This window comes from Budorcas taxicolor, chromosome 15, assembly GCF_023091745.1.
Source record: "Budorcas taxicolor isolate Tak-1 chromosome 15, Takin1.1, whole genome shotgun sequence".
NCBI lineage: Eukaryota > Metazoa > Chordata > Mammalia > Artiodactyla > Bovidae > Budorcas > Budorcas taxicolor.
Genome location: NC_068924.1, coordinates 38029822 through 38045485, shown reverse-complemented (window position 1 = coordinate 38045485; position 15664 = coordinate 38029822). Strand labels below are relative to the sequence as shown.

Here is a 15664-nt window from a genome sequence, read left to right as displayed (position 1 = left end):
TGGATATAGAAGAACTCCATTTTTTGGTTATACTCTAAAAAACAAAGCAGAGTTATTTACTGCTCCAGCTGAGCTTTTACATACAAGCTCCTGCTGCTGCTGCTGCTGCTACGTTGCTTCAGTTGTGTCCGACTCTGTGCGACCCCGTAGATGGCAGCTCACCAGGCTCCCCCGTCCCTGGGATTCTCCAGGCAAGAACGCTGGAGTGGGTTGCCATTTCCTTCTCCAATGCATGAAAGTGAAAAGTGAAAGTGAAGTCGCTCAGTCATGTCCAACTCTTAGTGACTCCATGGACTGCACCCTACCAGGCTCCTCTTTCCATGGAATTTTTCCAGGCAAGAGTACTGGAGTGGGTTGCCATTGCCTTCTCTGATACAAGCTCCTAGATTTTTAAAATTAGGTAAACATGACTAGAATTTATCATCCAAAGTGCTATAATTCCTTCTGCAGGGCTTCAAACTCAGGTGTAAATGGTGTATTAAACCTTTGGAAGTTGTCCAGGAATACAGCCTCTCTCCCATATATAACAATGTTTATGTAAAAAAGTCAGCTTGGAAGGCCACTTTTAAATAAACTTCTTCTTTCTAGGAATTTAACCCCAGTGCTATTTGTCAATGCACAATAAACCTTTAACTAGCCTTTAGAATAGCAACGGGGATAGGAGTTTGGGGGTGCCCTGAGGTTATGTTATTTACCTCTGAGATGAAAAATCAGGTGATTCAGTTCAGTTCAGTTCAGTCGCTCAGTCGTGTCTGACTCTTTGCAACCCCATGAATCGCAGCATGCCAGGCCTCCCTGTCCATCACCAACTCCTGGAGTTCATTCAGACTCACGTCCATCAAGTCAGTGATGCCATACAGCCATCTTATCTTCTGTCGTCCCCTTCTCCTCCTGTCCCCAATCCCTCCCAGCATCAGAGTCTTTTCCAATGAGTCAACTCTTCTCATGAGGTGGCCAAAGTACTGGAGTTTCAGCTTTAGCATCATTCCTTCCAAAGAAATGCCAGGACTGATCTCCTTCAAAATGGACTGGTTGGATCTCCTTGCAGTCCAAGGGATTCTCAAGAGTCTTCTCCAGTGCCACAGTTCAAAAGCATCAATTCTTCGGCACTCAGCCTTCTTCACAGTCCAACCCTCACATCCATACATGACCACTGGAAAAACCATAGCCTTGACTAGACGGACCTTAGTCGGCAAAGTAATGTCTCTGCTTTTGAATATGCTGTCTAGGTTGGTCATAGCTTTTCTTCCAAGGAGGAAGCGTCTTTTAGGCTTTGTTGTTGTTCAGTCACTAAGTCATGTCTGACTCTTCATGACTCCATGAACCACAGTATGTCAGACTTTCTTGTCCTCCACTAACTCCCAAAGTTTGCTCAAGCTCGTGTTCATCAAGTCGGTGATGCTATCCAATAATTTCATCTTCTGTCAGCCCCTTCTCTTTTTGCCCTCAATCTTTCTCAGCTTCAGGGTCTTTTCCAATGAATTGACTCTTCACATCAGGTGGCCAAAGTATTGGAAGGACATCAGTCCTTCCAATGGATATTCAGAGTTGATTTACTTTACAATTGATGGTTTCATCTCCTTGCAGTCCAAGGGACTCTCAAGAGTCTTGTCCAACACCACAGTTTGAAAGTATCACTTCTTTGGCACTCAGGTCTTTATGATCCACCTCTTACATCCATACATGACTATTGAAAAAACCATAGCATTGACTGTATGGACCTTTGTTGGCAAAGTGATGACTCTGTTTTTTAATACACTGCCTAGGTTGGTCATAGCTTTTCTTCCAAGAAGCAAGCATCTTTTAATTTTGTGGGTCCAGTCACTATTCTCAGTGACTGTGGAGCCCAAGAAAATAAAATCTGTCACTAAATAAATCAAGAATCAGAAGTTCAGAAAAATGGGTGGGAAAGGCTGAAACTGATGCTCCAATATTTTGGCCACCTGATGTGAAGAGCCGATTTATTGGAAAAGACCCTGATGCTGGGAAAGACTGAAAGCAAAAGGAGAAGAGGGTGGCAGAGGATGAGATGGTTAGATAACATCACTGACTCAGTGGACATAATTTGAGCATAGTATAGTGAAGGACAGGTTTAGCTGATAAACCCCAGTGTTGTCAAAGGCTCTGGATAGGCACCACCTTATTTGTTCCCATGGTGACAGGCATGGGTGACACTAGAGTGACCTCTTAAATAACTCTGGACTTGGCTTGGGCTTTGGATGCCCAGTGGAGTAGAAAGGGCATAGCCTTGGTAGAACAGGTGATAGGCTTAGCTCTGCTGCTTACCAGCAGCTCAGTTCCCTCATCCGCAACATGGAGGTAGTAATGGACCTCCCTAGTATGAGCACTGTGAGAACAGAAGGATGTTAGCTAATGCCTATGAAGTATATAAGGCAGGGAATGTGCTCAATAAATAGTAAAGGTTTTAATGGTAACGATAATGGTAACAATGGCAACAATGGTGATGACAATGGAAACAACATCTGTAGTTTGGGTGGAGGGGTGCTGAAAGATCATCTATAAAACTACTCTGCTTACAGAAATAAGAGGAGCAGCCCTAGCTACCTCTTGTCTAATCCCCAGACTTGAATGAATCTCTAGGCCCGGACACACAATCTTAGTTGAGAGAGCCATGTACCAACTTCCCCCAAAGTAGAGCCTGAGGCAAGGACTTTGGTGCAGATGGTTTACAAAAATGATGATGCTGAAAGCAAGAGTGAAGGAGTTGAGGGATAATGATAGGGCAGGAGAAGAAAATCTACCTAGGAGTGCATTTTGAGGTCACTGGCATCAGTGCACCTCTGAAAAGTATACAGAATGCCTTCCAGAATTATCCACTTTCCAGAATTGTCCACAAGCTCCCTTGACTCTGTAGGCTGAGTATTGTCTCTAGGAGCAGTAACTTCCCTGGTCTTCCAGACACTTGATTGCTGCCCAAGCAGGCACTCAGTGCTTCAGAGAAGGTCAGTCAGTTCAGTCACTCAGTTGTGTCCGACTCTTTGCGACCCCGTGAATCACAGCACACTAGGCCTCCCTGTCCATCACCCACTCCCAGAGTTCACTCAAACTCATGTCCATTGAGTTGGTGATGCCATCCAGCCATCTCATCCTCTGTCATCGCCTTCTCCTCCTGCCCCAATCCCTCCTAGCATCAGGGTCTTTCCCAATGAGTCAGCTCTTCACATGAGGTGGCCAAAGTATTGGAGTTTCAGCTTCAGCATCAGCCCTTCCAATGAACACCCAGGACTGATCTCCTTTAGGAGGGACTGAAGGTATAAGGCAGTAAATGGAAAGAGGCACAGTACACTTGAGGTGGGCATTCACTGAAAGCATGAGTGGGTACTCACATCTGCCTACCACTGTGGCTGAAGTCAGAGGTAGATGGAGAGTATGTGATATGGAGCCTCAAATGTGACTGCTGCAGGCCAAATCTTAGTTCAAGGACAGTTCTGCCTGCCACATGTGATCCACAGCTGTGACAGCTGCCGGGAAGGCCTGTCCTCTCATCTCCACTTCTGAGAGTGGCTATTTGCACAGTTGGTCCTTATACTTAGCAGACCTATCCAAGACCCTCAGACCTATCCAAGATTCTCTAGCTGTACTAATGTGATAGCCACTAGATACATGTAGCTATTTTAATGGATTAAAATTATATAACATTTCAAGCATTCAATATGCACTCTGGCAAGGGGCTACCATGTTGGACAGCAGACTATGGAACAATTCCATCTTCACAGAAAAATTCACTTAGAGCATCTGTAGAGTGAGCCTGCCTGGGTCCAAATCCTGGTTCTACCACTTAACCAGCTGGATAACTCTGAGCAAGTCATTTAATGCTTCTATGCTTTAACTTCCTAGTCTGTAAAATGGGCTTGACTCAAAGATGAAATAAATAACAATATACAAAGCACATAGTAAAGTCTCACTAAATATTAACGATTATTACCATTTCCCTGTTCCTAAGGCAATTCCGACATGAGGCAGGCAGTTGCTAAAGATCCTTCACTCCCAGTCCAGACCCCAAGTCTCTCGGGGCTCATCTCTGGCCTCTTAAATTGTCTTCACACTCAAGATGTCCCTGCCAAGTGCCCGTAAGGCTCAGAACAGAGAAGCTTCTTTGATCACTGCTTCTCTCTCAACACCTTTTAAGTCTCCCATTCTGACTGCAAAAGGTGGAACCTGAATCCTGACTGCAAACTAATGTCAGGGACTTTACTGGCTGCTCCTGAGAACTTCTGTCTGTATATCTGACTCATTTTGTTGTCATTGTCCCACCATTTGCTCCACCCGCCTGGTGACCTTCTATACCCTGCCAGTGCTGACTGCCACTTGAACAACAACTAAGCTGCCCACAGCCAGTTAGAAAATTCAGCTATCTTCCAGGACCTTGATGACTTCTGCTGCTTCTGCTAAGTCACTTCAGTCGTGTCCGACTCTGTGCGACCCCATAGACGGCAGCCCACCAGGCTCGCCCATCCCTGGGATTCTCCAGGCAAGAACACTGGAGTGGGTTGCCATTTCCTTCTCCAATGCGTGAAAGTGAAAAGTGAAAGTGAAGCCGCTTAGTCGTGTCTGACTCTTAGCGACCCCACGGGCTGCCGCCCACCAGGCTCCTCCATCCATGGGATTTTCCAGGCAAGAGTACTGGAGTGGGTTGCCATTGCCTCCTCCGTGATGATCTCTAGGTATCATCAACTGATTGTGATGTACCTAGGTGGAATTTTCTTGCTTCAATTGTGTTTTGAGTTTATTGAGCTTCTTGGATCTGTAGATTGATATTTTTCATCAAATTTGTGAAGTTTTCAGGCACTTAAAAAATATTTTATAACTCAATTTCTCTATCATCTCCTTCTGAGACTCCAGATACCTTTATGTTAAACTAGTTGTTGTTCTAAAGATCGCTGAGACTCCAGTTTATTTTTTTCAAACTTTTTGTCTCTGTGCTTCGTTTTGAATTGTTTCTATTACCCTATTTTTTAGTCTACATATCCTTTCCTTTGCCATGTCATATATACAGGTGTATTTTTCAGTTCTAGAATTTCCACTGGGTTTTTAAAAATAGCTTCTCTTTCTCTGCTGAGGGTCTCCATTTGTCTACTTATTAAGTCTATCTTAAAATTCTTGAACATATTGATAATAGATGTTTTAAAGTCCTCATATGATAATCTCAATGTATCTGTCATCTCAGGAACTTTTTTTTTCTATTTTTTTTTATGGTTATAATCATATTTTCCTGCTCCTGAACAACTTTTGATTGTATGATAGACATTGTAGGTGCTATGTTGTTGAGTGTCTGGATTTGCTGTCTTTCTTTAGAGAGATGGAGTTTTGATTTGACAGTTTTAGTGGTAGACCTGCTTAATTCTCTTTCAAGGCTTGTTTTCTAAGCTTTGTTAGGGTTAGTCTAGAGTAGTCCTTGCTCTGGGTATAATGTCATTTTACTCCTAATATGTGGCTTTTCTAGAGTCTCACTTGAACATCCTGAATGGTTAGCAAAGTCTCTTTAATATGGATGATGGGAATTCCTACATCTCTAGCATCGTGTGATCTCTGGAATTTCCATTCAGCTCTTAGCTGGTCAGTAACTGTTCTCTCCTAGGCCTTTGGAGTCCCACCCTGCACATGTGCAGCTCAGTGTTTGGTGACAGATTTCAGTGGACTTTTTTGCATATTTCTGAACTTCTCTGTGCAGCTCCCTCCCTTACTGGTATTTTTACCAGTAAATCCTGTCTGTCTCAGCAGCCTCAGATTCCCGTCAGTTTAGCCAGATTGCCATTCTTCGTTGTGCTCTACTTTCCTGCATCACAAACTAGAAAATGTCTAGGTCACACCTGAGGCTCATCTCTTGTGTTTCACTTTTCTCAGGGATCAGAGTCCTTTTCTGAAAACTGGTGCTTCGTGTATTTTGCCCATCAGGTTCCTCTGTCCTTGGGAATTCTCCAGGCAAGAATACTGGAGTGGGTTGCCATGCCCTCCTCCAGAGGATCATCTTCCCAAACCAGGGATCAAACTCAGGTCTCCAGCATTGCAGGTGGATTCTTTACCATCTGAGCCACCAGGGAAGCCCAAGAATACTGGATTGGGTAGCCTAGCCTTTCTCCAGGAGGTCTTCCTGACCCAGGAATTGAACCAGGGCCTTCTGTATTGCAGGCAGATTCTTTACCATCTGAGCTGTCAGGAAAGCCCATATTTTGTCCAGTTTTATAGTTACTTATGTCCAGAGGGCTAGTCCAGTGCCATTTACTACATCCGAGTCAGAAGCATAAGTTGCATGAGCATATATAGATGTGGGAGTTATCTATAGACAGGAATATCTTATTCTCTTCTTCACACCACTTTCAGGATAAAATTAAAAACTTACTATGAAGACATTCATATCTCTTCAAGGTCTGCCTAGCTGATGGGCTTCATTACTGATAAGCCCTTTCTTACAAATACTCACAGAGACACATAGACAGAATGCCTTGACCGACTTTTGATTTTTCTTGTGTCTCTGGCTTCGCTTTGGAACATACTGATCCCTCTGTAAAAAATACCCTCCCTTTTACCCACTAATTGCCTTTCTTAACTCCTACTTATCCTTCAGAATGGAGCTCAATTGCCATCTCCTCCAGGAAGCCTTCTCTGGTACAGCCTGGGTTTAATGTCCCTTTATTTGTGCTTTCATAGCACTCTGATTTTGCCTTTATCAAAGCTATACCGCCGACATTTTATTGTAATTGCCTATTATGACCTGTCCTTTGTGCCCTCAACCTTACCCTCCACACTGAACATTTCAAAGATGGGATCAAATCTGATTCTTTTCAGAGTCACCATGGCCTAGCACACATTTTAGGAAACTTTTGGACTGTAGCTTGCCAAGCTCCACTGTCCATGGAATTCTCCAGGCAAGAACACTGGGGGTGCGTAGCCTTTCCCTTCTCCAGGGGATCTTCCTGACCCAGGAATGGAACCCAGATCTCCCACATTGCCGGCAGATTCTCTACCATCTGAGTCACCAGGGATGCCCAATAAAGGACCAGATAATAACTATTTTAGGGTTTGCAGGCCAGATGGTCTCTGTTGTAACCTCTTGGCTAAACTGTTGTATCATGAAAGCAGCCATAAACAATACATAAATAATACATGAAATATAAAACTTTATCAGGACAAAAATAGGCAGTGAGCTTCAGCTTACTGATTGCTGACATAGTACATAGTATTTGCCTAGTAAATGTTCATTTGATTAGTTAATAGAATAGACTATTATCATTGGAGGTCTTAGGGGAAATACAAAAGAATGTAATCAATTGCCTACATGTTTTCCTGGAACAGAAAAATGACACTATCTTAAGAGCTTAAGGAAGGAAAAAACACTAGCTAAGTAAAGAAGGCAGAATGAAAGAAAGTTGATGAATTTCTGTCCTTAGTGACAGATCTCCCCATGCAGGGTTTTTTCCAGGAGACTCTACTGATATGGAATCATAAAAGCCAGAACAGCTTGATCAGAGTGAGTTCATGAAGCACCCAAGAGCAAGAAGAGTCAGAGGGCAAGTACAGGCTATGTCCTAGGCAGCACCCAGCAGCAAATCTGGAGGAGCCACGTTCTATGGCCAAATCCAAAGGGTCAGAAACCAGGCAGATTCTGGAACTGAGCTCAGGGTGAGAAGAGCCAGGCCAAGAGGGAAGTGAGAGCCAAGACAAGGTTTATGAGCAGGGTTGGCAGGGCCACAGTGTTTTTCTATTGATCACTGGCCAGGTGGTACCTGGGTAAGTCTGGGTGTGTTGATGTTGGTCTTCTCAGGAAAGTTAAGTGACAGAGTCTTCTATTAAGAGTAGATGGGGAGAGGAGGCTAGGACTTAGAAAGTGGAGGAACTGTGCTGTAGCTACAATAACAAATTCTGTATGAGTCCAACCAGTTCCCAAAGATTTGCTAAGATATGATGGGTGAGACTGAGAGTGGATAACGGGAGATTGTAGCAAACTAGTCCTTAAGGTTGCAAAACATTCTCCAGTGAAGCTCTGAATGAGTGTCAAGAAAATGAATGGTTGGCTTCTTCAGGATTGAGATTGGCAAGGAAGTGCAGCCACTGGCAAAGCAGTCTAGGAAATCTGGGCTGTCACTGAATAGCTACCATATGCAGAACATCTTGAAGAATCCATCTACTGTGCAATATGCCTCCTCCTACACCAGACAAAAGGCCAGACATGGTTCTTCTTTCATCAGCGCTAGGCTTCTAGGCATCATTGTGAATCCCATAATTTACCATCTAGTGCTGACAGCAGAAAAGATGTCAGAAGTGAGATGAGTGCACCTGTGTCCCCCTGGAGTGGCTTTTCAGACCGATGCACGCACCTGGCTAGCTAGCAATATCTCAGACTCAAATGTCTAATCATTTCCTCCCAGCTTTCCACCTGCCTCTGTCACACCTATGCCCCATCCAAGCTACTGGGCGTAACCATCTAGACCCAGCTGCTGGAGCCAGAGAGAGGCTGGCTAAACCAAGGAGCTGTGGCCTTACTTGAGAGTCAAAGAGTTGCTGATAGTGTCTGTTTTTCTGCCTTTACCCTGAGGCTGAAGCCCAAGTGTTAACTAGGAACCCCAGGGGTGGTCCCACTGAGTGTTCCTGTAACAAAGTCATGAGCATTTACTTTATCCCCTTCTCCCTAGGCTTCCTGATACCTGCAGCCTCTCTCCTTCTCATCCCTTATTTCCTGGAGAATGGGGGCTAAACTTGTCTGTGTCCCAACTAACTGGGGTCTGCTTAGCACCTCATTCTTCCAGCCCTAGACAACTGTGTCCCATTTAGATGACTCCCTACCATTTTCTTCAGATTCCGTTTCCTGCATCTAACATTCCTGTCATCTCTTCCCACCAGTTCTAGTTCAAACTGCTAACCAATCTCCAAATCCAATTCCCTTTGGTCCCATGGCTTCCAGAAGCTTTTCTGGCTTTGCCCCACCACATTCAGATTTAATTTGACTAGCTGGTATCTTTGGAGCCCATTTCATGTGTTAACTGTCTTTAATTCATGGACATCAGCCTCAGAAAGGCACTAGGAGGCTGGTCATGTCAATATCCCTACTTTACAGATGAGGAGACTTGAGTTGAGAGTGACTGACTAACTTATTCAGTCTAGAAAGTTTCAGATTGGAGACTGGAATACACACATGTTTGATCCAAAAACTGGAGATTTTTTCTTCACCAAACTGACTCCTGTAGACTGTCTAGCCCTCCCTGATTTTACTGGCTCACACATCTGGTCCCATGTTCCCCTTTCCTCTCCTAAACCAGGCCATACACAACTCAGCCAGGGATGGTGATGGATCTCCTGTTTGGTCTCTTCACACTTGGGGCCCTCTCTCCTCCCTATGGCTGGCATGTCCTTCCAAAGATGAGATGTAGTGGGTGGGGGAGAGGTGGGGTCTGGCACTAGATAGACTCAACTTTGAATCCCGGCATCTTCCATATCTGCTCTGATGATCTGGGGTTAACTCATTTCACCTCTTCAAGTCTAAGTTTCCTCATGTGAAGAGTGGAAATTGAGATAGCACTTGTATCAAAAAAAAAAAAGAGAGAGAGAGAGAAAGAACTTTCTTTTTTGATTAATTTAAAAGCATATGCTACATATAAGAATTTCCTAGGACTTCCCTGGTGGTCCAGTGGCTAAGACTCTGAGCTCCCAATGCAGGGGGCCTGGGTTCAATTCCTGGTCAGGAAGCTAGATTCCGCATGCTGCAACTAAGACCCAGCACAGTCAAATAAATATTTTTTTTTAAAAAAGAATTTCCTAATGTCTGAATATGTCATAAAAGTTCTTTTAAATAAATATTTGCTATGAAGGGAGTTGAATTTTCCCTGGTAGTTCAGCTGGTAAAGAATCCGCCTGCAATGCGGGAGACCCCTGCTCGATTCTTGGGCTGGGAAGATCTGCTGCAGAAGGGATAGGCTACCCACTCCAGTATTCTTGGGCTTCCCTTGGGCTCAGCTGGTAAAGAATCCACCTGCAATGTGGGAGACCTTGGTCCGATCCCTGGGTTGGGAAGATCCTCTGAAGAAGGGATATGTTACCAACTCCAGTATTCTGGCCTGGAGAATTCCATGGGGTCGCAAAGAATCAGACACGATTGAGCAACTTTTCATTTTCATTTTCATGAAGGGAGTTCTTTGTTAAATTTAGTTAATTGTTTGAATCTCAGAAAGCATTTTTTCCCATTGACACAATGTTATAACAGATTATAAAGCAAGCTCACAATTATGTCTCTCTATTATATATTTGAGCTACTAAACAATTCTATTAGGTTTGAAAAAAATACTTTTCTTTCTTGAGTATTTCATGTGACAGTATTGGTCAAGTCCTGGCACAGTTCCTGTCACGTAGTAATGACTCCATACGTGTAAACTATTGTTATGTCATTCTTGCCACAAGAAAATTTCCATTATATTTCTCTCTCTTCTGATGCCAGTTACCACAATGGGCATGCATCACTCTCCACAACCTGGCCCTGCCTTTCTTTTTCATCTTATGTCTTAGTCTTCTAACTGTCTATTCCACTAAATGGTCTCCATTTCCTGACTTCTCAGGAAAAGAGGATGTGTTTTAGGGCTGGTGAACTTGGATTTGAACCCCAACTTGGCCCTCTTGCTAGCTCCTCTGTGAGCTTAGGAAGGTTCCTTAACATCTCTTCATCTGTAGGATGACCATGAAGTTGTAATGAGGGTTGCACCTAGGAAAGCAGTGTGCCTAACACCTGTGTGTTAGTCACTCAGTCATGTCCAACTCTGCAATTCCATGGACTATAGCCTGTCAGACTCCTCTATTTATGGAATTCTCCAGGCAAGAATACTGGAGTGGGTTGCCATTTCCTACTCCAGGAGATCTTCCTAACCCTAAAAATAGATCTTATCTATTTTTAATAGAATTCCTGCTCCTCCTGTCCTGCCAGTTTTCCCACGGGAGTCTCCTTCCAAGGGGGAAGTGTCCTTGCTCCTCTGCCTTCTTGTGGATGCTCCTGTGCTTTCTGTCTATACAAATACAGAGACTCTGTTTTGTACAGTTTCTTTAAAGTTTTTATAGTTCTCTCCCAGGCCAGCCCTATTAATTTGCACAACTCTGAGAAGCAATCCAGTCTAGTAATTATTATCTCTATTTTTAAAAGGTGAACTGCGTCTCTGAGAGATGGAATAACTGATTCATGGTCACGAACGGAGGCCTGGAGCCTTGGTCTTCTGCACTGTGGCCCTCCCCCCAAGCCATCCTGTCCATATGTGACTGCCACTCACCTGAATTCCTTGTTATTTCTAACAGTGCAAATTGTCCCATGAGTGCCTGCCTTGTATCCCCAGGAAGGATATAGTCTGCCCCCTTACCCTAGCCTAGTGCCTTGCAAAATATCTATTATGTGGTTAATGTCATTCAAGGTCCTAAAATTTGAATAAATGTGGTATGTTGCAAGAGCATTTCAGAAAACTAACAACTGTGTTGACTCGAAGGCTGAACTGATAACCCTGACATTTTAGTCACGAGTAAGACATCTCATTCTTGAGGTACTTGTTTCTCTGTAAACGCGCATTTAGACTTTGAATCCCTGAATTTGGAGTTTGCTGCTCCATCTCCTGCGTTCCATGTTCTTGTGTCTAGAACTCTGACCGTGCTTGATTATAGGTCATCTGCTGATCCATCCATTGCCCCTCCCCCAGGCTGTGAGTCCCTCCAGGACAAGCACCACGTCCAAGTCCTGTCAGTGCCCAGGGGCTGCCACAGTGCTTGGCACATAGTAAGTGGAAGTTCAATGAATAAATCAGAAAGAGCCATCTGGTCCACCCCCTCATGCCCTGTGATTGTGCTTGTTCCTATCCTCTTGCCTTAGTTCGCATTATGTGTTTATCTCTTATATTGAATCAAAGGCAGGTTCATATTTTACTCATTTTTGTAGCCTCCCAAACAACCAGGGAAGGAAGAAACCATCTTAATTGAGAGTCTATTGTGTGCCAGTGATTGCACATATATTATGTCATTATGGTAAAAATTGAATTTAATTCTTATAACAGGTCTATAAGGTAGGCCTTATCATCCCTGAGTTACAAAAGAATGAGCTATGAATCAGGGAAATAAAGTAATTGGAATTTGGCCAAGTTTCCACAGGTAGTAAGTGTCAGTGCCAGAATTTGAATCCCTGTCTGCCGGTTCTGAGACCGAGGCCTTTCTTTTTTGTTGTTGTTTGGTGTTTATTTTTTAACAGCCCACAGGATAGCTGAGCGCTTTAGCCCAGTAGGAGTTAGGAACTCTGCTGAACTGAGACTTGAATTTAATCACATTGAACCAAATCTGTGCAAGCCTGCTGCCCAATGCTTCCAGCACGTATACTGCCATCTTTGTATTTGATTTTTTGGATGAAATGCTTCAGGGAATAAGTGCTAAGCATTCACAGTGCATCAGGCTCAGGGCTGGGCCCTTGGGCATACAGTGCTGAAGACAGACTTCCTCAGGGAGCCTACGATCTAGTGGGAAAACACACATGAAGTGGGGATCGTAAATATGATCTGTGCTGATAGAACAAACTGGTAGTGGGGAAAAAGAGGGGGAGGGGTAAGAGGGATCAAGATACCCAAAATAGGTAAGCAAGAAGTGTCTATTGTACAGCACAGAAAAATATAGCCATTATTTTTTAATAACTATGAAAATATTGAATCAGTGTGTTATATACCTGAAGCTAATATAACATTGTGTATCAACTATACTTCCATTTTTTAAAATGTGATCTGTGCTAAGGGGAGACAGAAGACAAAGGTTTAAATCATTCTAGGGAGGTCTTGCCTGGAAAATCCCATGGGCGGAGGAGCCTGGTGGGCTGCAGTCCATGGGGTCACTAAGAGTCGGACACAACCGCGCGACTTCACTTTCACTTTCCACTTTCATGCATTGGAGAAGGAAATGGCAACCCACTCCAGTGTTCTTGCCTGGAGAATCCCAGGGACAGAGGAGCCTGGAGGGCTGCCATCTCTGGGGTTGCACAGAGTCGAACACGACTGAAGCAACTTAGCAGCAGCAGCAGGGAGGTCTTGGGAGGCTTCTGGGTAAATCAGGAAAGAGGAATGAGTGGCCGAGACAGGAGGAAACCACAGAGGGAACAGCATGTGCTAAGCCACTGAGGTATGAAATTATAGGTGGAATGGGTCTGGAACAAGGGGATATTTTGGTGAAACAGAAGAGATACTGGAACTGGTCTCCCTGTGTTCATGCCATGAACCAAACATCATGACTGATTCTAACCCTTGCCCCTACACAAGCAATGCTCTTAGCCTAGATGATAACCAGAGCATGCTTTCCCAATCAGGAAGTAAATTAGAGAAATGGCTGGCAACACCTCCATCTGTCTTCTCTAGGGATGTGATGGACAAACTCAGTGTTTGCATTTCCCTGATGTATGGGAAACAATGAGCCAGCAGCTGGGTAGACCGCCATGGTGATGTTGTCTGCCTGGATCATGTCATCTCTCAGCAGACCAGGCAGGTAGCTTTGGGCCCACGCTCTTGATGTGCCCCTGGACCAGAGGGCCCTGGAGTAGCAGGTGGGAGATGTGAATAAGATCTGGGCCTGTTCAGAATCACTTTCTTAAGTAGTGGGGGGTAGAGTGGAAAGGTCTGCCCACCCTGAGCCAGAGGGTTGGAAGCGGCAAACATCAGTTGGATCCAACCAGTTCAAGTTTCCCTCCTTGCTGTGCCCCAAAATATACCTTAACTGGAGATTTTAAAAACCCAGCCAAAGAACAGCAGACAACTGAATCCACATTATAACGAATTGTATGTAACAGTAATCAGTATGCGTGTGTGCATGCTAAGTCACTTCCGTCATGTCCGACTCTTTGTGACCCCATGGACTGTAGCCTGCCAGGCTCCTCTGTCCATGGAATTTGCCAGGCAAGAAGAACACTGAAGCGGGTTGCCATTTCGTCCTCCAGGGGATCTTCCGGACCCACGGATTTCACCTGGGTCTCTGATGTCTCCTGCATTGGCAGACGGGTTCTTTACCACTAGTGCCACCCGGGAAGCCCAGTAATCAATATATATGTATTTATATTCATCATGTGCAAAAACAAATCTGGCGTGGTGTTGGTGTTTACTTTTCTCTCCTCTCTTTCCTCCCCCTTGAGACTTTGAAAAGTCCTCAGGCCAAATTCTGCCTTGGTCCTGCCCAGAAATTATTCTGTTCTCTCTCTGTGTCATCATTATCCTGGGTGATCCTCAGCAAACCACGATGGACTAGTCATGTCCTTGTATCCAAACCACCTCGCCCATCCTTTCACATGGCTAGCCTGCCTGCCCTTCACCTTGGAAGGTACACAAAAGCCAGCAAAAACCAGCAGTGCTTATTCCCAGGAATGATTAAGCCTAATTTCCTACTCACTCCCTTTTGCTCGGTGCCCACCTCCCCAGCTCCACACTCCAATATTGCCCACACTGATGCATCCTTCACACTGCTATCTGGATGATTTATCTAAAATTCAAATGTGATCGTGTCATTCCCCTGCTCAGAACACTTCAATGGTTTCAGACCCTTTAAAATGACATCTGAACTCCTGAAGCATTTAGAACAAGGTTCTCCATGGACAGGCTCCTTCCCACTTCTCTGGCCTCATTTCCCAACTCTCCCCTTGACACTCTGTGACACAGCAATGCTAAATCACTTATGGCTCCCCAAACACACAATGTGACTTAATGTTTCTGAGTCCGCCAGAAATAGTTGTTCCTCTCTGTTCTGTCTTACAACTCTGCTCAGCATTTAAACCTTCTCTCAACTTTCTTCCTCTCTGAGATTCTTCCAGACAGGAGTCATCATTCTGGGCCAGCTCTGTATCTTATATAGACATGTACCCATTGCGCTGTCTGCATATGCCCAAGACTCACTTGCTTACAGGGACTATCTTACTCATCCCAGAATAGCATAGGACCTAACACAGAGCAGGTGCTTAGCCAACACAGGTTGGATCATTGTCCAATTACACCTCCCCATCCTTGAAGAGACTTGTGTTTTAGCCACAGCCACACTGATACCTGCATCTAATTGGCTTTTCCAGGTCGGGCCAATCACTGGTCTGCAATCATCGGCGGATCCCACTCCAAGAATTACGTGCTATGGGAGTATGGAGGGTATGCGAGCGAAGGCGTCAAACAGGTTGCAGAATTGGGCTCTCCAGTGAAAATGGAGGAGGAAATTCGACAACAGGTAAGAAAAATAATCCCAGAATGACTAAAACCCAGACATGCCATCAAGCATCCTTTAGCTTTCTTTCCCAGGGGCTCAAAACTTATAGGACAATGTGCTTGAAAATTGGTACTGTAGGAAGTGAAATCTATTTGCTGAGTTTCAGAGTGCTTATGTTCAGTTGAAGACAGAGGCACAAATGTTCGTCTTGTGTCTTGCATCTTCCCTGACTGCATTTGTGGTTTCTTGAGCTTGTTCTAAAAGCTGTTGCTGTAGCTGCATTGTTGGAATATCACATCTTTGTTCTCCTGAGGGTCTATGTGGTGGGTTACTTTGATTCTTGAGAGGGTCGGGGGAGTGACATTCACATGAAGCTAAAATCACCATTTCCAAAAAGAAACATTTGTTTATCGACAGATGGTCTTTGCCCCTATGTCTTGAGGTGTTTGATAGTCAGTAATTAATCAAAATAATTATA

The 15664-nt window shown here is 44.3% G+C and overlaps 1 protein-coding gene across 1 annotated transcript in view; it reads left to right on the top strand.

Annotated features, from left to right (window-relative positions):
• The window catches only part of SPON1 (spondin 1), a 310259-nt gene that overhangs the window by 164359 nt on the left and 130236 nt on the right, over positions 1–15664 (top strand). The window contains exon 6 of the mRNA XM_052652432.1: positions 15059–15207. Within this exon, the coding sequence (XP_052508392.1) occupies positions 15059–15207 (149 nt within the window). The remainder of the gene's footprint in view (positions 1–15058; positions 15208–15664) is intronic.